Below are 27,462 nucleotides of genomic sequence, written 5' to 3' on the forward strand. Positions count from 1 at the left end.
CCTGGCTTTGCAGGTGTTCGGGTTCCCCGAGCTTTCATGCCCCTCATGTTCTTCTTGTGCCCACCACTAGAAGCATGCCTATGGAAAAAGTGCGCCGGCACACAGTGCAGTGCGCTTTAAAGGTGTTATCGTGCACTTTCCCAGCCAGGTGTTTTCCTTTTCCCATTCCTCCCTGTACTTTTGCAGCCTTTTTTTCTTTTCTTTCTCTGAGCAACAAACATTGCTGCTCTAATGCTGGGTTTACACTGTGCCATTTTTGGCGTGCGACCGATTTGGTGATCGGCCCGATTGTGGCCTTCATCGTGCATCGTGTAGTATACGTGGGGTAACGAGAAGCGATTAACACCTCACGACCAGCTCCCGATCATCAATCGCTCGTGAGGGTGTCACCACAGCCGCTCACACTGCTCATGTGCAAACACGTAAACATCGGTGAAAAAGACGGCGCAGCACGGCAGTGCAGCGTGTGATCTGGACACAAGCGATGGAGGCACAACTTGTAGAACTTTGGAAAGCTCATCCGAGTCTTTTCGATGTGGCATCACAAAATTATCACGACCACAACAACCGTGAAAATAGTTGGATTTACTTGCTGCTCAATCACAGCTGCCTGATCAATGTTTTTCATTAGCAATTTAGCAAAGTTGATGGTGGTGGTGTGTCTGTGTGAGTGAAAGACAGAGAGAGAGAGGGAGCGACAGATTTTCTGTTATAACCTTCATGTTATGGAGGCACAGTGTGCGCACTCAGGTCGCATCAGAGCATCGGGCGGTATAGTGTGAGACCTGCATCGTGACCTGCAACTTCTAACCCCTGCGAGTCAATCGTGCAGTTTGAGCAGGAGCTGAATAACGTGACTGAAAAAATCGCACAGTGTCTGCCCAGCTTTAGGTGTACTGTCGTCCGAGACTTGCACCGCAGTGTCGGCGTTTGTTTCCCTGTTGGCCATGCTTCTTGTTGTGGTCATCTGTTGTCTTCCGGTATTTTCTCCGTAAGCGACCTTTCCTCGACCAATGAGATGAGTGGTAATCTGAATTGTCATACTCGAATTGTCATAAGTGTGCTGTCAGCTCATTGGTCACAAAGCAGGAGAGGGGCTGGGAATTATGTTTTCAAACAAAGTGTTAATTCCATAAACATTTATAGACTACTTTTGATTCTCACTGTATTACGGGACAAAGTGCGTCCCTTAGCTCAATACGGGACGTGTACTTTTGTTTCTAAATACGGGACGATTCCGTTTTTTAAGGGATGGTTGGCAACCCTAAGTGTGACTGCTCATCAGTTTATTACCTGTTGATGTTTAGAGTCTAGCTGAGTTGGCTGGAGTCAGCATTTACTCAGCTTTAGTGCCACACTGGGTTCTTTGCTAGCTTAGTGTTAGCATGCTTGCAAAGAGCCGAAGTTATATTTAAACAAATATATAAGACTGCTTTCTTCCATTTGTGTAACATCTCTAAAGTTAGAAATATCCTGTCTCAGAGTGACGCTGAAAAACTAGTTCATGCATTTATTACTTCCAGGCTGGACGACTGTAATTCATTATTATCAGGATGTCCAAACAACTCGCTGAAAAGCCTTCAGCTAATCCAAAATGCTGCAGCAAGAGTCCTGACAGGGACTAGAAAGAGAGAGCAGATTTCTCCTGTTTTGGCTTCCCTTCATTGGCTCCCTGTTAAATCCAGAATTGAATTCAAAATCCTGCTCCTCACATACAAGGTTTTAAATAATCAGGCCCCATCTTATCTTAATGACCTTGTAGTACCATATCACCCTATTAGAGCACTTCGCTCTCGCTCTGCAGGCCTACTTGTTGTTCCTAGAGTATTTAAAAGTAGAATGGGAGGCAGAGCCTTCAGTTTTCAGGCCCCTCTTCTGTGGAACCAGCTTCCAGTTTGGATTCAGGAGACAGACACTATCTCTACTTTCAAGATTAGGCTTCAAACTTTCCTTTTTGCTAAAGCATATAGTTAGGGCTGGACCAGGTGACCCTGAATCCTCCCTTAGTTATTGTTATGGTCTGACCAGCCCTGCTGGGCGACCTGATTTTATGTTTGAGTTTATTTTGATGGAGCCGCGCTCCCCCGGAGGCAGGTCCGTCAACCTGGAAGTAGCTCCATTTGGAGCTTCGGCATATAACCAAAACCAAAATATGATAGTAACCTTGTTCAGCCATCGTTCCAAGTGAGATAGCTGTTAGCATTCATAGCAAAATCCTTACAGAACATCAATTTATGAAAACGCTGAAGAAAAAAGGACAAAATATACTCTGCACAAAAGCAGAACTGGCACAAACACATCGCTCAATGTCCTGAGTCAGATATTTCTTGGGCTTTGTTAGCTTTCACAACATTTTCACTTCTTCATTTCCTTCAGTTTCAGTCCTACACACACACACACACACACACACACACACACACACACACACACACACACACACACACACACACACACACACACACACGTGTATATATATATATATATGGGTCAAAAGAAGGACTTGACAGGCTCAGAAAAGTCAAAAATAGTGAGATATCTTGCAGAGGGATGCAGCAGTCTCAAAATTGCAAAGCTTCTGAAGCGTGATCATCGAACAATCAAGCGTTTCATTCAAAATAGTCAACAGGGTCGCAAGAAGCGTGTGGAAAAACCAAGGCGCAAAATAACTGCCCATGAACTGAGAAAAGTCAAGCGTGCAGCTGCCAAGATGCCACTTGCCACCAGTTTGGCCATATTTCAGAGCTGCAACATCACTGGAGTGCCCAAAAGCACAAGGTGTGCAATACTCAGAGACATGGCCAAGGTAAGAAAGGCTGAAAGACGACCACCACTGAACAAGACACACAAGCTGAAACGTCAAGACTGGGCCAAGAAATATCTCAAGACTGGTTTTTCTAAGGTTTTATGGACTGATGAAATGAGAGTGAGTCTTGATGGGCCAGATGGATGGGCCCGTGGCTGGATTGGTAAAGGGCAGAGAGCTCCAGTCCGACTCAGACGCCAGCAAGGTGGAGGTGGAGTACTGGTTTGGGCTGGTATCATCAAAGATGAGCTTGTGGGGCCTTTTCGGGTTGAGGATGGAGTCAAGCTCAACTCCCAGTCCTACTGCCAGTTTCTGGAAGACACCTTCTTCAAGCAGCGGTACAGGAAGAAGTCTGCATCCTTCAAGAAAAACATGATTTTCATGCAGGACAATGCTCCATCACACGCGTCCAAGTACTCCACAGCGTGGCTGGCAAGAAAGGGTATAAAAGAAGAAAAACTAATGACATGGCCTCCTTGTTCACCTGATCTGAACCCCATTGAGAACCTGTGGTCCATCATCAAATGTGAGATTTACAAGGAGGGAAAACAGTACACCTCTCTGAACAGTGTCTGGGAGGCTGTGGTTGCTGCTGCACGCAATGTTGATGGTGAACAGATCAAAACACTGACAGAATCCATGGATGGCAGGCTTTTGAGTGTCCTTGCAAAGAAAGGTGGCTATATTGGTCGCTGATTTGTTTTTGTTTTGTTTTTGAATGTCAGAAATGTATATTTGTGAATGTGGAGATGTTATATTGGTTTCACTGGTAAAAATAAATAATTGAAATGGGTATATATTTGTTTTTTGTTAAGTTGCCTAATAATTATGCACAGTAATAGTCACCTGCACACACAGATATCCCCCTAAAATAGCTAAAACTAAAAACAAACTAAAAACTACTTCCACAAACATTCAGCTTTGATATTAATGAGTTTTTTGGGTTCATTGAGAACATGGTTGTTGTTCAATAATAAAATTATTCCTCAAAAATACAACTTGCCTAATAATTCTGCACTCCCTGTATATGTATATATGTATATACAGTACAGAGTATACAAAAGGGATAAATAGAATAAATAGGAATAAGAATACAAGGGAACGGCACATTTCAAGTGAGTCTATTACACCGTTGGATATTAACAAAAACGATTGCACAGTGAAAAGGCACTACAGCTTACTTGTTCCCCCCTCCTTTGTCCCCGTTTCCCCTCCCTCTCCCCTCCAGCGAGGAGTTAAACAGTTTAATGGTGTGTGGGACAAAGGACTTTTTAAGTCTGCTGGTCCTTGACTTTAGGAGAAGCAACCTGTCACTGAACAGACTCCTCTGGTTGTTTATAGCCGTGTGCAGAGGATGCAGAGGCTGCCCAGCATGGTCCACAATGTCCATATTGCACCTTAATTTGTTTTTATATAAGTGTGTAGAATGAGTCTTCAGTTGAATGTTTTTAATAGGCAAAAAATACTTAAATAAGTAAATGGCGAGTCGAATTTTTGTCTTTTTTTTTTTCTATTTTTGCTGATCCGAAAATTGATCCGATCCTTGACTTAAAACCGTGATCCGATCCGAACCGTGAGATTTTTGATCCGTTGCACCACTAACAAACATCCAGCATGCATACCAGGCTTCACCCCTCCCCCACATCGGACAATCAGACCACATCTCCATACTTCTCACTCCAGTCTAGAGACCCATCAACAAACGGATCAGACCAGCCTTCAGAGAGGTGAGAACATGGCCAGAGGGGGCCATACCTGTTTTGCAAGACTGCTTTGAATGCTCAGACTGGGATATATTTAGAGAAGCTGCTACATACTCAGACACCATGGACCTGGAGGAGTACACAACTTCAGTGACCAGCTACATCAGCAAATGCATTGAGGATGTCACTGCCTCCAAGACCGTCATCACCTATGCAAACCATAAACCCTGGTTCTCTGCAAAGCTACGCAACCTGATGAAAGTCAGAGACTCTGCCTGTAAGGCCAAAAATAGAGAAGCTTACACTACAGCCAGAGCAGATCTATCATGGGCCATCAAAGACGCAAAGCGGCAGTATGCACATAAGATCAACACACATTTCACAAGTACAAAGGACACTCGGCGCATGTGGCACGGCATCCAAACAATCACGGGCTACAAGCCAACACCTCCAGCATGCAGCAGTGATCCCTCTCTGCCAGACCAACTAAATGACTTCCTTGCACGTTTTGAGACAGAGAACAAAGAGCCAGAAAGGAAGATGCCCCCCTCACCCAATGACCAAGTACTTTGTCTGTCCACAGCAGATGTCAGGATGACACTTCACAGAGTAAACCTGCGAAGGGCTGCAGGACCTGACAACATACCTGGCCAGGTGCTTCGGGAGTGTGCTGACCAGCTCGCAGGCATCCTCACGAACATCCTAAACACCAGAGGTGTGGACTCGAGTCACATGACTTGGACTCGAGTCAGACTCGAGTCATTAATTTTATGCCTTTAGACTTGACTTGAAAAAATGTTCTAAGACTTGTGACTTGACTTGGACTTTTACACCAATGACCTGGGACTTGAATTGGACTTGAACCGGTTTACTTGAAAAGACTTGATATTTCACCCCAAATATAAAATTTAACATGCATATTATATAGAGATTGAAAATGTGACGTCATTCACGGGTAAAACCGCAACGGATTCTGGGAACTCGTGGCAAGAGGTACTAGCGCACGCAGGCTTTCAATTAAAATCAGTTATACAGCGATAAAAAGAAACACAAAAATGGCAAGAAGCTGTTGTATTATTAACTGCAATAGCCGGTCGCATGACAGCCACGGGAAACCGACGGGTAAAGAGATCGGTTGTTATCGGATTACGTCGTTGAGGAGAAATTGTTCAGCCATGTTTCCGAAGTAACAAAGACGCGATGGATGGCCTGGATTGCAGCCATTCAAAGATCAAATATAACGTCTCAGAACACTCCAGCTCACAGGTTAGTCTGCTCCAAGCATTTACATGAAGGTCAGTCTGCTGTTGTAGTTAATACGTCATTTTCATAACATAATTGGTGATATAGGTTACAAGCAAGTCTGGCGCTGAACAGAAATTGTCGCGCTATGCTCCTTTGTTTATTGTGCATAAATAGTGAATTGTCCTGACACAATATTGCGTTTCGCCTCTGTTATTATGGTACATTGACAAAAACATATACTTTTATTCACAGGATAAAACAGGTTCTTTGTATCACTAATTGCCCAGTACGATTACAGCATACAGTATTATTGTCACTGCTACATTTCTGTGATGCTACCAGAAATTATTTCCACTGCTAATGAATTACCGTTGAGCTCAAAGGTCCTATTAATAAACGGTTAACGAATGTGTATTTATGACGACGATTTGTGAGACTGGTAAACTTATGATACGTACAATGGTCTTTCGTTCTACACGGTGCATTTCAAGGTCCTGCACCCATCCGTCGGTAAACTGTACCTGGGCTTGTTGCAGTGACCTGACGTTACTAAACTTCATGAGTGTGTGCACTCACTCCAAGAACCGTATGATTATAAATATGCATATAAATATGCTACGATGAGATAGCTGACTTCATCTAACTAGCAAATGTTGTCCAGGCTACGTTGGTGATGCAGTTTTTTTTAATATGTATGATATTTTTGTCATGTGATTTTAAAGCCGGTCCTACAACCGCATCCAAGAATAACATGCAGCTTATCTCAGAACTGTCGGTGAAAATTATTCTTGGAGCTAGGTTTAATTGAGCTGCATTTTAAAGAGGTGCAATTTCACAATTTGTGTATATTTTCTAAGTTCACTATTTTGTCATGTGTTGAGAAAAACACAGATTTAACACAGGTGAGAGTTTACAGCAGGTGGATGCTGGAGGTGATGGTCAGGTGGTGGGAGTTACCGACACCTCCACCATCCACTGTCTGAAAAGCACCATTGCCTCAGACTACAGGAAACAGAGCACCCTGAGCTGGACAACCATTACAGGGGGTTTAATGTATTTAAGTTGCAGCACAAAAAATGGATGCTGGGGAGTGACCCCAGGTCAAGCCATCTTCTTCACAGTAAATTATTTTTTATTTTAATGATCATTTGTGTTGTTATTTGTATGATCAAGACATCTCACCATATTTGCTTTTCATGACAGAAAGTAACACCGAGCACCTGTGGCATCAGTGGCTGGATACAAGTGGAAGGTGTTGCAGTAAAGGTTGAAATTGGGACTGATGGAAGCGTCTTTGCCTTAACTAAAGAAGGAACTGTCTTCCAAAGGTAAACACTTAATCTAGTCTGAAAGCATTTTAACTAGCCCTGGCAGTATTTCTGTTCTTTCTTCTTTCTTTTTGCTTTGACTCTTTCAGTCTCTGTTTGAATCAGGTTATTGTGTTTTTGACTCCTCTGTTGTTATCCATGCAATGGATCAACCACTATTTTGCTCTTCAACCTTAGAATGACCTCTCCACAAATGAATAACAAATTGCTCACGAAGGCAATTTGTGCTTAAATCTTTCTAGAAGCGACTTTCATTGTAATGATCACTGAGCCATACAATGTTCATGTGTAGAATCACCAGTCAAATGCTACAAAAGAAAACTAGTAATGTTTACTTATAATCATCATAGTTTCTGTAACTCAGAAACTCAGTAACTAAGAATTTTCAGATTTCAGTTATGGATTCTTTGAATGATCTGTCTCTCCTCTATAATACATTTAGGTGTTCACTTAAAAGAAATCATAGAAATCTCATTTTTCACATCTGTTAAACATATTTACCTCTTCCTGTCACGCCTGCTAAGGCAGACGGCGTGGAGAGAAGAGAATGCGGACCCAAATGCAGACAAATGAGGTGGATGTTAACAGAAAGCAAGCCTTTATTTAGGGCTGCAACAAATATTACAAAACAAATGGCAGAAAGGAAACTAACAAAACCTAAACTGGGAAAAGGTGAACATGAAACTTGAAACATTGAACTAGAAAACATGAAACCTGGAAATGTGGAGTGAAGAAGAGCAGAGGAAATGCAGACGACCCGACAAAGAACAAAGGAAAACACACAATAAGTACAGAAGAGAGACACAGCTTAACCTAATCTGACACACGAGACAGGAAGGAAGCAAAACAGAAAACTCTAACACAGGACATGAGACTACCAAAGTAAAACAGGAAATACACGAACATAGAAACCTAGATAACTAGATGTAACACAGAACATTAACAAAATCTAAAGACTGGAAATCACCAAAAATACTAAGGAATAACCAAAGGAGCTAGAAATGCAACAGACTAGACCATGAGAAACCCCCAAATCACAGAACATGAAGTAATCAAAAACATTATATTTGGGTCACCAGACCGAGCAACCATGAGACTTACAACTCTTAACTCAGGATAGATAATATGGCGAGGAGCTGAGGCCAAAACCTCAATTGCACAAATAAAACAGATCCAATGATTTAAGTATCAATGTCTTCTCTCTACAGACAAGGCATCGACAGCAAAACTCCACAAGGCACGAGCTGGACCCACATACCAATGCCCTCTCGCATCAACCATGTGAGCTATGATCGTGGCAATCTGTGGGTCGTGACTGACTATGGGACCATCCTGAAATGTTTTTGCTAGTGGTTGTAGTCTTTCCTCTTCTGTCGCATAAAACAATGTAAAAACTGATCAGCATTATGTCAACAATGGAAAAATTCACGTGGGAAAATAATTGATTGTTTTATTGTGATTACATCTTAAGTGATTCAGCAACAACATGCATAACTACTAGAATGCTGTCAGATATTTACTTCTGTATCATTCACCTGCCATCCTTTCATAAACTCTTGATTCGCTGAGACTGTTTGGATTCAGTTTTTTATTTTTGCAAGTTTTATTCAGCACAGCTACTGGCTTTCCTGTCACTGTTTTGGCTCTTTGCTTTGTGATCATTGCACATAGTAGACAAGCTTACATGAGATTATGATGGTGTTATATATTCATCAGTTTAACAGGGTCCAGACCTCTGGTGTTCTTTTATTATAAATCCCACTATGGGAGATGCACAATGCAACAACACCTCCTCCTGTACAGCAGAGTAGCTGCACCCATTTTCCACCTCAGTTCAAACAGAAGTGCTTCACATTGACCCGTAAATGTCATAATTATGTCAAAGTCAAGAATTTGTTACTTTTGATGCTGAATTTATAGATGAACTAATAGCAAAAGATGGCAGGCTAGTTTGAACCATACGTCATTTACAGTTTGCTCATGTACTTATAGCTTACAAGCTGATGTCCTCATGTTTCCTATTCATGTTTTACATCACAATGACATGAGGCTACATCTGTTCTGCAACATGTAAAACGTTCTGTTATTGTATATCCTCCGTGGTAACGGTATAAACCTGAGATTATGGGACTTGAAGTAAGCACAGTCATGCTCATCCATCATGCTGTCATCTGCACTTTTATCTCCAAGCTATTCCTTATCCTTCCACACTGTTGGGGTTTCCTGAAGCCTCGCATACACATTAGGTTTTTACTTGTGTTTGTGTTCAGATATTTCACCTTGGGTGTGAGAAAACACTGGCCAGGGTCTGCTTTTATAAGACATGAAATCCTGCACCAGAGCTCATCCTAATCTATTCATTGTCACTCTGGGCCTGCTCACATAAATGTCAGAGTAGTTCTCATACACTAAACCTTACAGGGTTAAAGTAACAACTTCTCTCTGGATAAAGTGATTCAGCTGAAAGATCAAAAAGTAACATGCCACTTTGTCTTACTTGACAAACTTTCACCATATACAGTAGCACTTAATATGCGAGAATGGACATCCATAAGTAAATTATACAGGGTGGGCCATTTACATGGATACACCATAATAAAATGGGAATGGTTGGTGATATTAAAGTCCTGTTTGTGGCACATTAGTATATGTGAGGGGGCAAACTCCTCAAGATGGGCGGTGACCATGGTGGCCATTTAGAAGTCGGCCATCTTGGATACAACTTTTGTTTTTTCAATAGGTAGAGGGCCATGTGACACATCAAACTTATTGGTAATGTCACAAGAAAAACAATGGTGTGCTTGGTTTCAACGTAACTTTATTCTTTCATGAGCCTCTGTCAGTGCGCCCCAGGGTGGCTGTGGCTACATGTAGCTTGCCATCACCAGTGTGTGTGTGAATGGGTGGATGACTGGATGTTTAAAGCGCTTTGGGGTCCTTAGGGACTAGTAAGGCGCTATACAAATACAGGCCATTTACCATTTATTTACAAGTTTCTGACCACTTATAAAATGTGTTCAGTGTGCTGCCCATTGTGTTGGATTGTCAATGCAACCCTCTTCTCCCACTCTTCACACACTGATAGCAACACCGCAGGAGAAATGCCAGCACAGGCATCCAGTATCCGTAGTTTCAGGTGCTGCACATCTCGTATCTTCACACCATAGACAATTGCCTTCAGATGACCCCAAAGATAAAAGTCTAAGGGGGTCAGATCTGGAGACCTTGGGGGCCATTCAACTGGCCCACAACGACCAATCCACTTTCCAGGAAACTGTTTATCTAGGAATGCTCGGACCTGCACCCATAATGTGGTGGTGAACCATCTTGCTGGAAAAACTCAGGGAACGTGCCAGCTTCAGTGCATAAAGAGGGAAACACATCATCATGTAGCAATTTCAAATATCCAGTGGCCTTGAGGTTTCCATTGATGAAGAATGGACCCACTATCGTTGTACCCCATATACCACACCAAACCATCACTTTTGTTGTTCCAACAGTCTTGGAGGGATCCATCCAATGTGGGTTAGTGTCAGACCAATAGCGGTGGTTTTGTTTGTTAACTTCACCATTCACATAAAAGTTTGCCTCATCACTGAACAAAATCTTCTGCGTGAACTGAGGGTCCTGTTCCAATTTTTGTTTTGCCCATTCTGCAAATTCTGTGGCCGATCTGGGTCATCCTCGTTGAGATGCTGCAGTAGCTGGAGTTTGTAAGGGTGCCATTTGTGAGTAGCTAATATCTGCCGAAGGGATGTTCGACTAATGCCACTCTCCAGTGACATGCAGCGAGTGCTATGCTGTGGGCTCTTGCTGAACGAAGCTAGGACAGCCACTGATGTTTCTTCATTGGTGACAGTTTTCTTGCATCCACATTTTGGCAAATCCAACACTGAACCAGTTTCACGAAACTTGTAAATAACTCATGAAAGAATAAAGTTACGTTGAAAGCAAGCACACCATTGTTTTTCTTGTGACATTACCAATAAGTTTGATGTGTCACATGGCCCTCTTCCTATTGAAAAAACAAAAGTTGTATCCAAGATGGCCGACTTCTAAATGGCCACCATGGTCACCACCAGTGTTGGGACTAACGCGTTATTAAGTAACGCGTTACAGTAACTACGTTATTATTGTGGTAACGAGCACGGTAACTAGTTATTATGCCAAAATCAGGAACGCGTTAGTCGTTACTGGGATTTAGATAGGGTTGTTACTCGTTACTTCGTGTGGTGGCTATCGCGGAGCTTCCACAGATTCAGTAACATTAGCAAGTGGTGGAGGCCAGCAGGTGGATAAAGGAAAAGGGGACGCAGAAGGAAAAGAGACCCGAGGCGGCCGCCGGTCCAAGTGTGAACTGAAGTTCAGGTAAGAAGTTATGACCTGCAGTCTCTCTGGGTCAGATATAAACCAAGTTTAGGTGGAGTTTATTTTCGTTGTGCTGAATTTTTCCGTACTGCGTGCTAGCTAGCATGACGGAGTTTCTATACAGCTGGGTGGTGCTATGAAGTTAATGATGTTGCACTTTATTTTGTTCATAAGTTATTAGAGTTGCCAACCGTCCCGTCTGGTATTCAGAGAAAATATTACGCGTTTCTTATTGAGGTGAAAAGGAACAGTTTGTCCCGTAATTCAGCTACAATGAAAAAGGCACAAAGCTGGAGTTATTCTGTGTCTTTGCTGCACAGCTGCCTCTTCTTCTCTCATCCTCCCCCCTCCCTCTCCCGTTTCTACTTCAATCATGAAAACTGATCAGTGATCGGCTCTCTTGTTTGTTTATTGCTCACTTTGCGCCGAAAGAGGAAACCAGCGGATGTCGCGCTAAACAACAGCAGCACGTTTAAGCTTGATCAGCTGTTGTTAGAATTTATTTAATATTACTTTCTAGTATCAGCTGATGTTTGCTGGAGCCACAGCTGCAAAAAAGCTGCTGGTCATTGTTGTGATATTTTGATACCATGGTAGCATTTACAGGATATTGTTTTATAGTGATATTATACAGGAAAACTGTTACTCAATAAGGCCCATTTACTAGTTGTTTTTCTCTTTCTCTGTGACCCAAGAATTAATGTGTAAGAATCACAGGCTGGTACCTCAAGGTCGAAAACACCACAGAGACCACTTCCTTACTCCCATCCTCCCTTCCTTATCTCTTAGAAAGGAGCTTGTTAAAGGCCAGGTGGTTCGTTTCAGAATTCACTAATGAAAGAACTCTGTATTCTATGTCTAGGAGTGTATTTTGCTGGGATGATCATAAATTGTAGCTGAACTGATAAACTACACAAAGGATACTTCTTTGCTCACAAGGCAGGAAGACGTTCCCTTATTTGGTCTGTACCGGTTTGAACTGAGAATCTGTTGACACACGAACCTTTTTCCTCTATATATACTGTTGCACAGAGAATAAACCTTTGAGTCAGTTTGGAATGACACCTAGAACAGTCTCCGCGTCTTCTTGTTTTTCCAAACTGCTCCCGGTACTCCAGCTGGTACCGTGATTAACCATTGATCATGCATGAGAATATTTTAATTTTGTTTATGTTAAAGGATGAACTCTGCTTATCGCTGCCCATGTCTCGAAGGAAACCCGATCCACGGACGGAGATTTCTTTCAGTCATGATATCGGTTTGGTTATCTGGTGAGAGGGAAACATGAAGATGAAACCAGGAGATGTCCTTACTGAATCATCAGAGCTGAACAGGTGATGGAGAAACAGGTTTACCTTTTAGGTGACATGAATGAGTTGAAGGGAAGTTATGAACTGTTTCTGAGAGACAAATAACCCCAGGATCCTTTTCTAAGTAGCTGACAGCTTGTTACTGTGCAGGTGCGGATCTAGCAAAGTGTTGCCAGGGGGCCATGTAGGGCATTAACAGGGAGAGGGGGGCACAAAGAAATACTTTTCTTTCTTATTCTCATTTAAAATGTCTAGCTTTTAAAAAATAATTATCTGAATCTTACAACAAATGATTGATAGATTGATGCATATATACCATCAGAACAGTGTACATCACTGTCACAACAGTGTTTATTTTCTTTTTTTTTGTTTATACAATTTTTATTCATTTATCAAGAATAGCATAAAACAACACAACCAAACAGAAGAAAGAAAAAAAAAACCACCCCAAAAAAAAACCCCACATCCACACAGACACACAAAAAAAAACATATTTTCACTCAATTACCCACAGATATAGAAAGAGAAAAAGATAAACTCCAAGAATGAATTGTCCTTTACACTTGCTTCCTATTTGACTGAGAGCATCTTAATCGCAACCACCCCCCTTCAACAGTTGGGATAAATCATTTGGCAAATAAGAAAGCAAAGGGGACCAAACATTGAGAAAGAGACCCTCATTTCCTCCTAAAATAGCAACAGTTCTTTCGTAAGGAATAACTTTAAATAATTCTCTGTACCACAACGTCACAGAGGGAGGTTTATCCTTGACCCAATTAATGAGAATACATTTCCTAGCTACCAGCAATAGTTTGTGACATAATTTGCGCTGCAAGTGATTCAATGTTAATTGTTTTGAGGGCAGGCCAAGAAGAAAGTACCCGGGGTCCCTTTGAATCAGGTTGTTAAAAATATTACTTAGTTCTTGAGATATGAAGCTCCAAAATCTTTTGATTAATTTACATTCCCAAAAGTAATGAAAAAAAGTGCCAGTTTCTTTTTGACATTTACTACAAAGATGGGAAATATGAGGTGCAATCTTATGCAAGACATTAGGAACTATATAAAGGCGATGTATAATTTTGTATTGGGTTTCTCGCAAGCGGTTACAAGTAAAAGTGGAACTACTCATGTTAATGGCTCCTTTCCACTCCTCTTCGGTATATTGATTATTAAGATCTCTCTCCTATTTATAAATAGCGCTCAGTGTGTTGCTACTAAGACTATATAGGAGAGAGTAAAAAGCTGAGATAAAATGAGTTCTGTCTTTTCGCTTAATGAGAAATGTCTCAATATCATCATATATAACTATTTCTGAAGACTGTGAAATTCTAGAATGAACGAAATTACGAACCTGGAGAAAGCCAAAAAAGTGGTCTCTAGGAATATTAAAATTTGACTGCAATTGCTCAAAGTTCATCAGTGTGTTGTTTTGATACAAATCGCCAATTACCCTTAATCCCTTTTTGTGCCACTTATCGAACATGCTACAAGACATTCCTGGAACAAAATCTTTGTTTCTCAGTAAAGGAGTCAAGAATGAAGTGCAATCTTCTCTACCCAACCTTTTACGCATTTCCCCCCAGACCCTTATTGTATTATAAATGATTGGGTTATTCTTCATCCCCATTTTTAATATTGTTTTTTTGTCACAGACAGCTAAGCTCCAAAGGGAATAAGGTAAAGTGGACCAAGAGTCTAGGTGAGAGTGAGAATTTAGATAAGCATGTAGCCACTCCCATAAGATACGGCTATGACATGCCCAATTATAAAAAATTAAATTTGGTAAGCCTAAGCCTCCCCTATCTATAGGCAATTGTAGAGTTCCAATCCTTAATCTAGGTTTCTTGCCACGCCAGATAAATTTTGAAAAGGCTTTTTCTATATCACAAGAAACTTTCTGAGTGATCAGTAAAGGTAGCATTTGTAGGGGATATAATAAACGCGGGAGAATACTCATTTTGATTAAATTCACATGCCCCATAAGAGAAAGCGGCAGTTTTTGCCATCTATCTAAATCTTTTTTAATTTTTATTATAACGGGTGATAAGTTCAGTTTCCATAAATCTTTAAGAACTGGTGGAATGTTTAGCCCAAGGTATGAAAAGCCGCTGGGGGACCATTGAAATGGATTAGAGATATCTGGCAAAGAGTTAATCTGATCACCCAGCGGCATAACTTCTGATTTCCCAAAATTAATTCTGTAACCAGAGAATGAGCTGAACTCATGTATGGTGGACATAATAGCTGGTATTGATTGTTCTGGTTTTGATAAGAACAGCAAAATATCGTCAGCGTACAATGCTATCTTATGATTTGTTCCACCCACTGTTATACCATGCACATCTTGGTGCTGGCGAATAGCCTCAGCTAGAGGTTCAAGTGCTAATGCAAAGAGGAGAGGGGACAGGGGACAGCCTTGCCTCGTACCTCTTTGCAATGGAAACGCTGAAGATTGTACACCATTAGTTATGACACAAGCTTCTGGAAGTTTGTAGATAGTTTTAATCCATGCAATAAAACCCTCGCCTAAGCCAAATCTCTCTAATACATTAAATAGATATGTCCACTCGATTCTGTCAAATGCCTTTTCGGCATCTAAAGATATAACATAGGCTTTATGATTTGTCTGATTCGAGTATTGTATAATATTTAATAGTCGTCTAATATTTGTAGATGAGAAACGATTTTGGATAAAGCCTGTTTGATCAGGGTTTATGAGCAGTGGGAGAATGCCCTCAAGCCTCCTTACTAATAGCTTGGAGAGTAATTTAGCATCGACATCGATGAGACTGATCGGTCTGTATGATTCACACCTATCTGGAGATTTATTTTTCTTTAGAATTAACAAAATATTAGCCTGTCTGAGTGTTGGGGGCAATTGTTTATTCTTAAAAGAATCTAAAAACATATCAGTCAATGGTCCTACAAGAAGGTGACTTAGTTTTTTATAAAGCTCTGGGCAGAAACCATCAGGCCCTGGTGCTTTTCCTCCTTTAAGGGAGTTAATAGCAAGGCGCACTTCCTCCTCTGTCACAGGGTTATTTAACTCTTTTCTGTGACTTTCTGATAACGATACAACAGGCACCTTCTCTAGAAATTCCCGCATCTTCCCATCTGTATTACTACACTCTGATGAGTATAAGTGTGTATAAAACTGCTTCATAATTCGATTAATATCCGTTGTTTTATAATGCTTAACATGTTTATTATCAAACAGTGATTGTATAACGTTTGTATCTGTCCTGCCTTTTGCTATTTTTGCTAAGAGACGGCCAGGTTTATTCCCAGATTCATATAATTTATGCTTAGCAAAGAAAATTGCTGCCTTTGCTCTTTTAGTCAGTAATTGATTTAAAGCTGAGCGGGCTGCTTCTAACTTCTTAAGTATAGTTTTGGACCTGGAGATTTTAAACTGCACAGTGTTTATTTTCATTCAAAGGCTTTATGATTTTTCCTATAATGGTGGGCCGGTCTCTAGTCAAAATGCCCGGGCCAATTTTCTGTCCCAGTCCAGCCCTGTATGCAGCTCATCTGCAGTCTGGTGTTGCCTACATCTTCCTATTCAGAAGGCAGAATTTCCGAGTTCTGAGTACAATCAAAGCACCACGACTGCAGTTTTTGTGTTGATGTAAAAGGCGCACATGACGCTGTGACGTAGGCTAGAATCATGGCAGCAGTCAATGACGGTCCAGGCGTGGGATTTCTCTCGTGGAAATGTGCACATTATCTTTTCCTTTCTATTGGTAGGTGGCACAGTGCACTTGTGGCAAGTAATCAAGCTAGAAGACTGGCAAAGTTATGGAAGCAACACGTTAACAAGAGAATTCTGAGTAAAACCAAAGTTACTTTCCCTAGTAACTAGTTACTTTGAAAGTAACGAGTAACTTGAAGTAACTGAGTTACTTTTGAGAGAAGTAACTAGTAATGTAACTAAGTTACTATTTTAAAGTAACTTACCCAACACTGGTCACCACTCATCTTGAGGAGTTTGCCCCCTCACATATTCTAATGTGCCACAAACAGGACTTTAATATCACCAACCATTCCCATGTTATTACAGTGTATCCATATAAATGGCCCACCCTGTACTATAAGGAACTTGACACACAGTCAACATGCTAACATTATTACCACATAGCCATTGGATGCATTTTTGAAATCCATTTTTCTCCTTGAAAATAAAAATATCAGAGTCCAGAGGTAGCTCTCCTGGGAGGTGATATACAGCGGCTTGCAAAAGTATTTGGCCCCCTTGAACTTTTCCACATTTTGTCACATTACAGCCACAAACATGAATCAGTTTTATTGGAATTCCACATGAAAGACCAACACAAAGTGGTGTACACGTGAGAAGTGGAACGAAAATCATACATGATTCCAAACATTTTTTACAAATAAATAACTGCAAAGTGGGGTGTGCATAATTATTCAGCCCCCTTTGGTCTGAGTGCAGTCAGTTGCCCATAGATGTTGCCTGATGAGTGCTAATGACTAAATAGAGTACACTCGTGTGTAATCTAATGTCAGTACAAATACAGCTGCTCTGTGACGGCCTCAGAGGTTACCCATATGGACATTGAGATATGTTGACGTAGACCGATAATTAATGGACACTAAAAAGCGGAAATTGACCACAGATATTTGTCAAAGATTTTATAACAGATTGGAGAGCAAATACAGTGAATTTTTACAGGTTTATACAGATGGGTCAAAAGATCCTAAGACTGAAGCAACTAGTGTAGCAGTGGTAATTCCGGAGTTAAATTTCAAGATTGCAAAAAGAACATCAACTCGTCTGGGTGTATATGCAGTTGAATTGTATGCCATACTGCTGGCGCTAGAATGGGTGGAAGACAGCAGAGTCTCAAAAGTACTGATATGCAGTGATTCATTGTCGGCGTTATTAAGTATTGAACAAGGATACACAACTACCATCCATCCATCCATCTTCAACCGCTTATCCGAGGCCGGGTCGCGGGGGCAGCAGCCTAAGCAAAGAGGCCCAGACCTCCCTCTCCCCAGCCACCTCCTCCAGCTTATCCGGGGGGATACCAAGGCGTTCCCAGGCCAGCCGAGAGATATAATCTCTCCAGCGTGTCCTGGGTCCCCGGCCTCCTCCCGGTGGGACATGCCTGGAACACCTCACCCAGGAGGCGCCCAGGGGGCATCCTTGTCAGATGCCCGAACCACCTCAGCTGACTCCTTTCGATGTGGAGCAGCAGCGGCTCTACTCTGAGCCCCTCCCGGATGGCCGAACTTCTCACCCTATCTCTAAGGGAGAGGCCAGCCACCCTTCGGAGGAAGCTCATTTCCGCCGCTTGTATCCGCGATCTCGTTCTTTCGGTCACTACCCACAGCTCGTGGCCATAGGTGAGGGTAGGGACGTAGATCGACCGGTAAATTGAGAGCTTCGCTTTTACACTCCCTCTTCACCACGACGGACCGGTGCAGCGTCCGCATTACAGCAGCTGCAGCCCCAATCCGTCTGTCAATCTCCGGCTCCCTTCTCCCATCACTCGCGAACAAGACCCCGAGATACTTGAACTCCTCCACTTGGGGCAGGAACTCATCCCCGACCCGGAGAGGGCACTCCACCCTTTTCCGGCTGAGAACCATGGCCTCAGATTTGGAGGTGCTGATCCTCATTCCCGCTGCTTCACACTCGGCTGCGAACCGTTCCAGTGCGAGCTGGAGGCCCTCACCTGATGAAGCCAACAGAACCACATCATCCGCAAAAATCAGAGATGAGATTCTGAGGCCACCAAAGCGAAAGCCCTCCGCCACTTGGCTGCGCCTAGAAATCCCGTCCATAAAAATTATGAAAAGAACCGGAGACAAAGGGCAGCCCTGGCGGAGCCCATCACCCACCGGGAACGAGTCCGACTTATTGTCGGCAATGCGAACCAAGCTTCTGCAACGGTTGTATAGGGATCGAATGGCCCGTAGCAATGGGCCAGACACCCCATACTCCCGCAGCACCTCCCACAGGACACCCCGAGGGACACGGTCGAATGCCTTCTCCAAGTCCACAAAACACATGTAGACTGGTTGGGCAAACTCCCATGCGCCCTCAAGTACCCTCGAGAGGATAAAGAGCTGGTCCAGTGTTCCGCGACCAGGACGAAAACCGCATTGTTCCTCCTGTATCCGAGGTTCGACTAGCGGACGAACTCTCCTTTCCAGCACCCTGGCATAGACTTTCCCAGGGAGGCTGAGGAGTGTGATCCCCCTGTAGTTGGAACACACCCTCCGGTCCCCCTTCTTAAAGATGGGGACCACCACCCCGGTCTGCCAGTCCACAGGTACTGCCCCTGATCTCCACGCGACATTGCAAAGGCGTGTCAACCAGGACAGCCCTACAAACGTCCAGAGCCTTCAGGAACTCGGGGCGGACCTCGTCAACACCAGGGGCTCTGCCACCAAGGAGTTGTTTAACTGCCTCAGTGACCTCGCCCCCGGAAATTGGCGGGTCATTCCCCTCATCTCCAGACTCTGCTTCCTCCTCGGAAGACGTGTCAGTGGGATTAAGGAGGTCCTCGAAGTATCCCTTCCACCGCCTGACAATTTTCTCAGTCGACGTCAACAGCGCTCCACCAGCACTATACACAGTGCAGGTAGAGCACCGCTTTCCCCTCCTGAGACGCCTGACGGTTTGCCAGAATCTCTTCGAGGCAGTCCGAAAGTCTTTTTCCATGGCCTCTCCGAACTCCTCCCACACCCGAGTTTTTGCTTCAGCCACTGCCCGAGCCGCATTCCGCTTGGCCTGTCGATACCTGTCAGCTGCCTCCGGAGTCCCACAGGCTAACCAAGCCAGATAGGACTCCTTCTTCAGCCTGGTGGCTCCCTTCACCTCTGGTGTCCACCATTTGGTTCGGGGATTACCACCACGGCAGGCACCAACCACCCTGCGGCCGCAGCTCAATGCAGCAGCTTCGGCAATGGAGACGCTGAACATGGTCCATTCGGACTCAATGTCCCCAGTCTCCCTCGGAATGCTGTTGAAGCTCTGCCGGAGGTGTGCGTTGAAGATCTCACGGACTGGGGCCTCTGCTAGACGTTCCCAGCACACCCTCACTACGCGTTTAGGTGTACCAGGTCTGTCCAGTGTCCTCCCCCGCCACCTGATCCAACTCACCACCAGGTGGTGATCAGTTGACAGCTCAGCCCCTCTCTTTACCCGAGTGTCCAGAACATATGGTCGCAGGTCTGGTGATACGATTACAAAATCGATCATCGACCTACGGCCTAGAGCGTCCTGGTGCCACGTGCACTTATGGACACTCTTATGTTCGAACAGGGTGTTCGTTATGGACAAACTGGGATTAGCACAGAAGTCCAATAACAAAGCACCGCTCGGGTTCAGATCAGGAAGGCCGTTCCTCCCAATCACGCCCCTCCAGGTCTCGCTGTCGTTACCCACGTGAGCATTGAAGTCTCCCAGCAGGACAACAGAGTCTCCAGGTGGAGCACCTTCCAGCACCCCTCCCAGGGACTCTAAGAAGGCTGGGTACTCTGAACTGCCACTCGGCGCATAAGCGCAGATGACAGTCAGGACCCGTTCCCCGACCCTAAGGCGCAGGGAACAAACCCTCTCGTCCACCGGGAAAAACCCCAATGTACCGGCAGCACAACTACCCATCAGCAAATTAGGTATGACATTCTTTTTGCTCATCATAGACTGTCTGACCGAAATAAACATGTAGTAATAATGTGGACTCTGGCACATGTGGGTATTTTGGGTAATGAAAGTGCAGATAGGTTGGCCAAAGCAGCTGTTAAAAGAGTCGATATAGATGCACAGATACCACTGTCAAAATCTGAAGGGAAAAGTGTAGTTTGGACAGAAAGTAGGAACTTCTGGCAAATGGCATGGGATAATGAAACAAAAGGGAGACATTTATATGGGGTGCAAAACACAATAGAAGCTAAGAGGAGTGGCGGATTGCAGAGACAGGAGGAGGTTGTTGTCAGTAGAATACGAACAGGCAACCGCCTTTTAAATGGTACTCTTTTTAGGATAGGAAAACATCCGACTGAGTTGTGTGATGGGTGACGGTTGAGCATGTACTCCTTAGTTGCAGGAAGTATGCAAGTCACAGGAGGGTGATGTGGGGTAAAATGAGTGGTGGAAGGGAACTTACGTTTGAACGAGTGGTTAAAGAGTTGAGTCATGGTGAAGGGAAAGTGGTGGTTTTTCGTTTTTTGAGAAATACTGGTCTCATCAAGAGGATCTGAGGATTCAGGAATGACGGACGATTAACAGCCAGGAGGTGGCAGTAATGCAACAGTTTTGGATGCAAGCTGCTATTAAACTTGACAGAAGAAGAAGAAGAAGAAGGCCTCAGAGGTTGTCTAAGAGAATATTGGGAACAACAACACCATTAAGTCCAAAGAACACAGCAGACAGGTCAGGGATAAAGTTATTGAGAAATTTAAAGCAGGCTTAGGCTACAAAAAGATTTCCCAAGCCTTGAACATCCCACGGAGCACTGTTCAAGCAATCATTCAAACATGGAAGGAGTATGGCACAACTGTAAACCTACCAAGACAAGGCCGTCCACCTAAACTCACAGGCCGAACAAGGAGAGCGCTGATCAGAAATGCAGCCAAGAGGCCCATGGTGACTCTGGACGAGCTGCAGAGATCTACAGCTCAGGTGGGGGAATCTGTCCATAGGACAACTATTAGTCGTGCACTGCACAAAGTTGGCCTTTATGGAAGAGTGGCAAGAAGAACGCCATTGTTAACAGAGAACCATAAGAAGTCCCGTTTGCAGTTTGCCACAAGCCATGTGGGGGACACAGCAAACATGTGGAAGAAGGTGCTCTGGTCAGATGAGACCAAAATGGAACTTTGGCCAAAATGCAAAACGCTATGTGTGGCGGAAAGCTAACACTGCACATCACTCTGAACACACCATCCCCACTGTCAAATATGGTGGTGGCAGCATCATGCTCTGGGATTGCTTCTCTTCAGCAGGGACAGGGAAGCTGGTCAGAGTTGATGGGAAGATGGATGGAGCCAAATACAGGGCAATCTTGGAAGAAAACCTCTTGGAGTCTGCAAAAGACTTGAGACTGGGGCGGAGGTTCACCTTCCAGCAGGACAACGACTCTAAACATAAAGCCAGGGCAACAATAGGATGGTTTAAAACAAAACACATCCATGTGTTGGAATGGCCCAGTCAAAGTCCAGATCTAAATCCAATCCAGAATCTTTGGCAAGATCTGAAAACTGCTGTTCACAAACGCTGTCCATCTAATCTGAAAATCTAAAATTGATTCATGTTTGTGGCTGTAATGTGACAAAATGTGGAAAAGTTCAAGGGGGCCGATACTTTTGCAAGCCACTGTATTTCCCAACATGAATCCTCGTGGTTAGTTTGGCTGAAAAGGCAAATGAACGAACAAAAACATTTATATCTCAGAGAAGAGATCTCTATTAGATATTTTTTTACCCACTTGAATGGGAACTGTTGAATGATAACATTTCATACGGTCATTGTCAGCACGACGTGATTATATCGCAACAATAGAAGAAGAAAATAATCTGTTTAGCACAGATCACTACACCATGAGCCGATTTAAATCCATTGTAGATTCTAGTAAATAATCTCCAGGAAGTTATCACTTATAAGTTCTTATTCTTAGTTTCTAGTAAATGCTAAAACATTTCCTCCTTTATTAGCTCTGGAAAACTGCCTGGAAAACCAGGTCAGACTCACAGTTCTAATGTTTCAGCGTGCTATAAAAGTAACACAAACCGACCTATCATAGGGCAGTAGCTCAGCAAAGATGCAGAGATTCATTCCTTTAACACACAGACTCACAGACAATATGAAATCTTTTGCAGCCTTCTTGTTGGTCCTTAGTTACCCGTTTGTCAGTCATGGTAAGTCCTGATTTTAAAATGTGACAATGCAATATTTCTTGAAGCCAATGAAGGTAAAATAAATAGAGCAAAATAAAAAGTTTCCCTTAAAAGTGATACATCATGCATTGAGTTAACTTGTGCTTTTTTCTTCACAGGCTGCACTTGCACGGAGGGTCCACAACAGTTTCCTGCTGTACAGATTGATGCTGGACAGGGGAACGTTGTGATGACAGACAGCAACAATTATGCATACTTTCTGCTTGGATCACAGTGGTACAAAATGGGCTCACTCACCCTGAAGCATGTCTCAGTGGGACCTGCAGGAATCTGGGGTGTTGACCTCGACGACAGGGTCTACAAATACGTAGCTGGCAGCTTTGTTTTTGCGAATGGTGAGCTTTATCACAGACTTAAGACAGTAGAGTGTGCGCGGTAGCAGCTGTTTGAATGAATGATCTGTACCTCTGTGTGTCTTCAGGTGAGAGTTTACAGCAGGTGGATGCTGGAGGTGATGGTCAGGTGGTGGGAGTTACTGACACCTCCACCATCCACTGTCTGAAAAGCACCATTGCCTCAGCCTACAGGGAACAGAGCACCCTGAGCTGGACAACCCTGCCTGGGCTTTTAATGTATGTCAGTTGCAGCTCAAAATATGGATGCTGGGGCGTGAACTCAGTTCAAAACATCTACTTCACAGTAAATTATTTTTTATTTTAATGATCATTTGTGTTGTTATTTGTATGATCAAGACATCTCACCATATTTGCTTTTCATGACAGAGAGTAACACCGAGCACCTGTGGCATCAGTGGCTGGATACAAGTGGATGGTCTTGCAGTAATGGTTGAAATTGGGACTGATGGAAGCGTCTTTGTTGTAAATAGAGGAGGAGAAGTCTTCCAAAGGTAAACACTTAATCTAGTCTGAAAGCATTTTAACTAGCCCTGGCAGTATTTCTGTTCTTTCTTCTTTCTTTTTGCTTTGACTCTTTCAGTCTCTGTTTGAATCAGGTTATTGTGTTTTTGACTCCTCTGTTGTTATCCATGCAATGGATCAACCACTATTTTGCTCTTCAACCTTAGAATGACCTCTCCACAAATGAATAACAAATTGCTCACGAAGGCAATTTGTGCTTAAATCTTTCTAGAAGCGACTTTCATTGTAATGATCACTGAGCCATAAAATGTTCATGTGTAGAATCACCAGTCAAATGCTACAAAAGAAAACTAGTAATGTTTACTTATAATCATCATAGTTTCTGTAACTCAGAAACTCAGTAACTAAGAATTTTCAGATTTCAGTTGTGGATTCTTTGAATGATCTGTCTCTCCTCTATAATACATTTAGGTGTTCACTTAAAAGAAATCATAGAAATCTCATTTTTCACATCTGTTAAACATATTTACCTCTTCCTTTCACGCCTGCTAAGGCAGACGGCGTGGAGAGAAGAGAATGCGGACCCAAATGCAGACAAATGAGGTGGATGTTAACAGAAAGCAAGCCTTTATTTAGGGCTGCAACAAATATTACAAAACAAATGGCAGAAAGGAAACTAACAAAACCTAAACTGGGAAAAGGTGAACATGAAACTTGAAACATTGAACTAGAAAACATGAAACCTGGAAATGTGGAGTGAAGAAGAGCAGAGGAAATGCAGACGACCCGACAAAGAACAAAGGAAAACACACAATAAGTACAGAAGAGAGACACAGCTTAACCTAATCTGACACACGAGACAGGAAGGAAGCAAAACAGAAAACTCTAACACAGGACATGAGACTACCAAAGTAAAACAGGAAATACATGAACATAGAAACCTAGATAACTAGATGTAACACAGAACATTAACAAAATCTAAAGACTAGAAATCACCAACAATACTAAGGAATAACCAAAGGAGCTAGAAATGCAACAGACTAGACCATGAGAAACCCCCAAATCACAGAACATGAAGTAATCAAAAACATTATATTTGGGTCACCAGACCGAGCAACCATGAGACTTACAACTCTTAACTCAGGATAGATAATATGGCGAGGAGCTGAGGCCAAACCCTCAATTGCACAAATAAAACAGATCCAATGATTTAAGTATCAATGTCTTCTCTCTACAGACAAGGCATCGACAGCAGCACTCCACAAGGCACGAGCTGGACCAAAATACCAATGCCCTCTCGCATCAACCATGTGAGCTATGATCGTGGCAATCTGTGGGTCGTGACTGACTATGGGACCATCCTGAAATGTTTATACTAGTGGTTGTAGTCTTTCCTCTTCTGTCACATAAAACAATGTAAAAACTGATCAGCATTATGTCAACAATGAAAAATTCACGTGGGAAAATAATTGATTGTTTTATTGTGATTACATCTTAAGTGATTCAGCAACAACATGCATAACTACTAGAATGCTGTCAGATATTTACTTCTGTATCATTCACCTGCCATCCTTTCATAAACTCTTGATTCGCTGAGACTGTTTGGATTCAGTTTTTAATTTTTGAAAGTTGTGATCATTGCACATAGTAGACAAGCTTACATGAGATTATGATGGTGTTATATATTCATCAGTTTAACAGGGTCCAGACCTCTGGTGTTCTTTTATTATAAATCCCACTATGGGAGATGCACAATGCAACAACACCTCCTCCTGTACAGCAGAGTAGCTGCACCCATTTTCCACCTCAGTTCAAACAGAAGTGCTTCACATTGACCCGTAAATGTCATAATTATGTCAAAGTCAAGAATTTGTTACTTTTGATGCTGAATCTATAGATGAACTAATAGTAATAGATGGTAGGCTAGTTTGAACCATAAGTCATTTACAGTTTCTTCATGTACTTATAGCTTACAAGCTGATGTCCTCATGTTTCCTATTCATGTTTTACATCACAATGACATGAGGCTACATCTGTTCTGCAACATGTAAAAAGTTCTGTTATTGTATATCCTCCGTGGTAACGGTATAAACCTGAGAACCTTAGTTCAACCTGATCTTGAACTAAAGTTATCTTTAGTTCAAGATCAAATTTCCTCATTCACACACTGCAGGCTGTCAAAATGGTTGATTTGGTGTGTCAGTTCTACCATTTGACACCTGATGCTGATGTGATTTGACATCAGTTTCGACAAGCTTTGCCACACTCCTTTAAATAAACTGACAACTATCTAATGTGGTGTCTTGATGCATGCTCAGTCATCCAGGTAAGGAAATGCAGAGAGTTGATTCTGTTCATCTGGGCATTGCATTTTGAGTGGGAGAAACATTTTGTAACTCAAATGACTTCTTCATTGACTGAAGATTCCTTTCGAATGAATCAGTTCATTTTTTTGGCTGCATTTTTACCTGTCAAGTTGTCTGAAAAAGTTTCAAGCAATGCCTTATCCTCTTGAATATTGAGAATTTGTTTTATTTATGGGCCAATGGTATATATTTTCAGAGAGATCTTTAATGCAAGCTGGAGAGGAAATAGCGTGTCACAAATTTAGAAGATCTGTCTCCACAGACCGTGCAGTGGTGTGTGTGGTGGACCCAGGTGTGAACACAGGTGAGGAGACGGGGGTGAACTTAAACTGAAAGCGAGCCTTTATTATGGCTGATGACATAGAGTTCAAACAAGGCAGAAGCACAGTGACTGAACTAAACTATAACTAAACTGGGAAACTGATACTGTGATAAACTATGAAGGCTCAGAAAACTATGACTATGAATGCAAAGACTGGCCGTGAAAACATGGAGGGTGGGAACACAGACGACACGGCACAGACTGTGTCCAAATTAAGGCTCTGCACGCTTGAAGTACGCATTTTAAGCGCGGTTACGTCACCGCCACGCGACGATGGCTGTCCCAATTCGAAGTGTACTTCAAATGCATACTCCAAATGCGCTGTCGGTTTCCCCAAATATCAAGCGTAGTCCGGTGCACGCTTCGTGGTCCCATATATCCCACAATTCATAGCGCGGCGGTGGGTGGGTGTGGAGAATTTTGCCGCAAAATACGGCAGAAGGGAGCGGCCGAAGAGGTTTTTTTTTCTTCTTCCAAACTTTATTGAAATCATAAAGCGAACAGTCAGTCATTCCAGTTCAGTTTGCACAGTAGGCATACAAGGCAAATAAGAGTAACAATATACAGTACAATGAAATAAGAAGGATAAATAAATAAAGGAAAAAAAGGAAAAAAAAAAGGGGGGGGGGGGGGGGTGTGACAGACTTCATAACAACTTTGTACTTGAAAGTTGTGGCAGCTCATTCCTTAAACATTTCTGAATGAATTTCAATCAATGATAAACCGTTTTTATTGGAAGTTAATTTAAGAGAGTTTAAGTAATATTCATTTTCAATCAAAAACAAATTAAATGATGGGGTTGAGTTTTGAAATTTACATTTATGTATGTGGCATTTCCCTAATAAGATGGAGCGGCCGAAGAGTGAACTGTCAAAAGTACTGAATATGACGTCACTTATTTATGTGCGAATGTTTAATAATTAAAGTCAGTCATATATCCACAAACACAACAAGCTGAAAGTCAGTGATATATGTATATATGTGTATATATATATATATATATATATGTGTATATATATATATATATATATATATATATATATATATATATATATATATATATATATATATATATATATATATATATATATATAACACCCAGCACGCCCCTGCGGGCGGTTTATCCTTCAAGCTCGGGTCCTCTACCAGAGGCCTGGGAGCTTGAGGGTCCTGCGCAGTATCTTAGCTGTTCCCAGGACTGCGCTCTTCTGGACAGAGATCTCCGATGTTATTCCCGGGATCTGCTGGAGCCACTCGCCTAGCTTG

General features: G+C 42.6%; 2 protein-coding genes across 2 annotated transcripts in view; both read left to right on the forward strand.

Moving 5' to 3' along the window:
• Nucleotides 1-27,462, forward strand: part of LOC147309449 (serine/threonine-protein kinase pim-2-like) — a 581,324-nt gene that overhangs the window by 522,753 nt on the left and 31,109 nt on the right. The gene's annotated exons all lie outside the window — the stretch shown is intronic.
• Nucleotides 22,547-25,106, forward strand: LOC147309463 (fish-egg lectin-like). The gene is made up of 5 exons (XM_086268815.1): nt 22,547-22,651; nt 22,789-23,025; nt 23,112-23,329; nt 23,413-23,537; nt 24,746-25,106. Exons 1-5 carry the CDS (start codon nt 22,555-22,557, stop codon nt 24,885-24,887), a joined length of 819 nt encoding a protein of 272 aa, XP_086124941.1. The 5' UTR covers nt 22,547-22,554; the 3' UTR covers nt 24,888-25,106.

The sequence above is a fragment of the Aulonocara sp. 'chitande type north' Nkhata Bay genome, linkage group LG17, assembly GCF_057382095.1.
Source record: "Aulonocara sp. 'chitande type north' Nkhata Bay isolate Kocher_YH1m ecotype deep benthic linkage group LG17, A_spYH_male_GT1.1, whole genome shotgun sequence".
In the NCBI taxonomy this organism is placed as follows: Eukaryota; Metazoa; Chordata; class Actinopteri; order Cichliformes; family Cichlidae; genus Aulonocara; species Aulonocara sp. 'chitande type north' Nkhata Bay.

Excerpts from the sequence above, each read along its gene's own strand:
- LOC147309463 (XM_086268815.1), top strand. The coding sequence starts at position 22,555 with ATGCAGAGATTCATTCCTTTAACACACAGACTCACAGACAATATGAAA. Across the intron at positions 22,652-22,788 it reads TTACCCGTTTGTCAGTCATG|GCTGCACTTGCACGGAGGGT; the intron begins GTAAGTCCTGAT and ends TTTTCTTCACAG. Across the intron at positions 23,330-23,412 it reads TTCAAAACATCTACTTCACA|AGAGTAACACCGAGCACCTG; the intron begins GTAAATTATTTT and ends TTTTCATGACAG.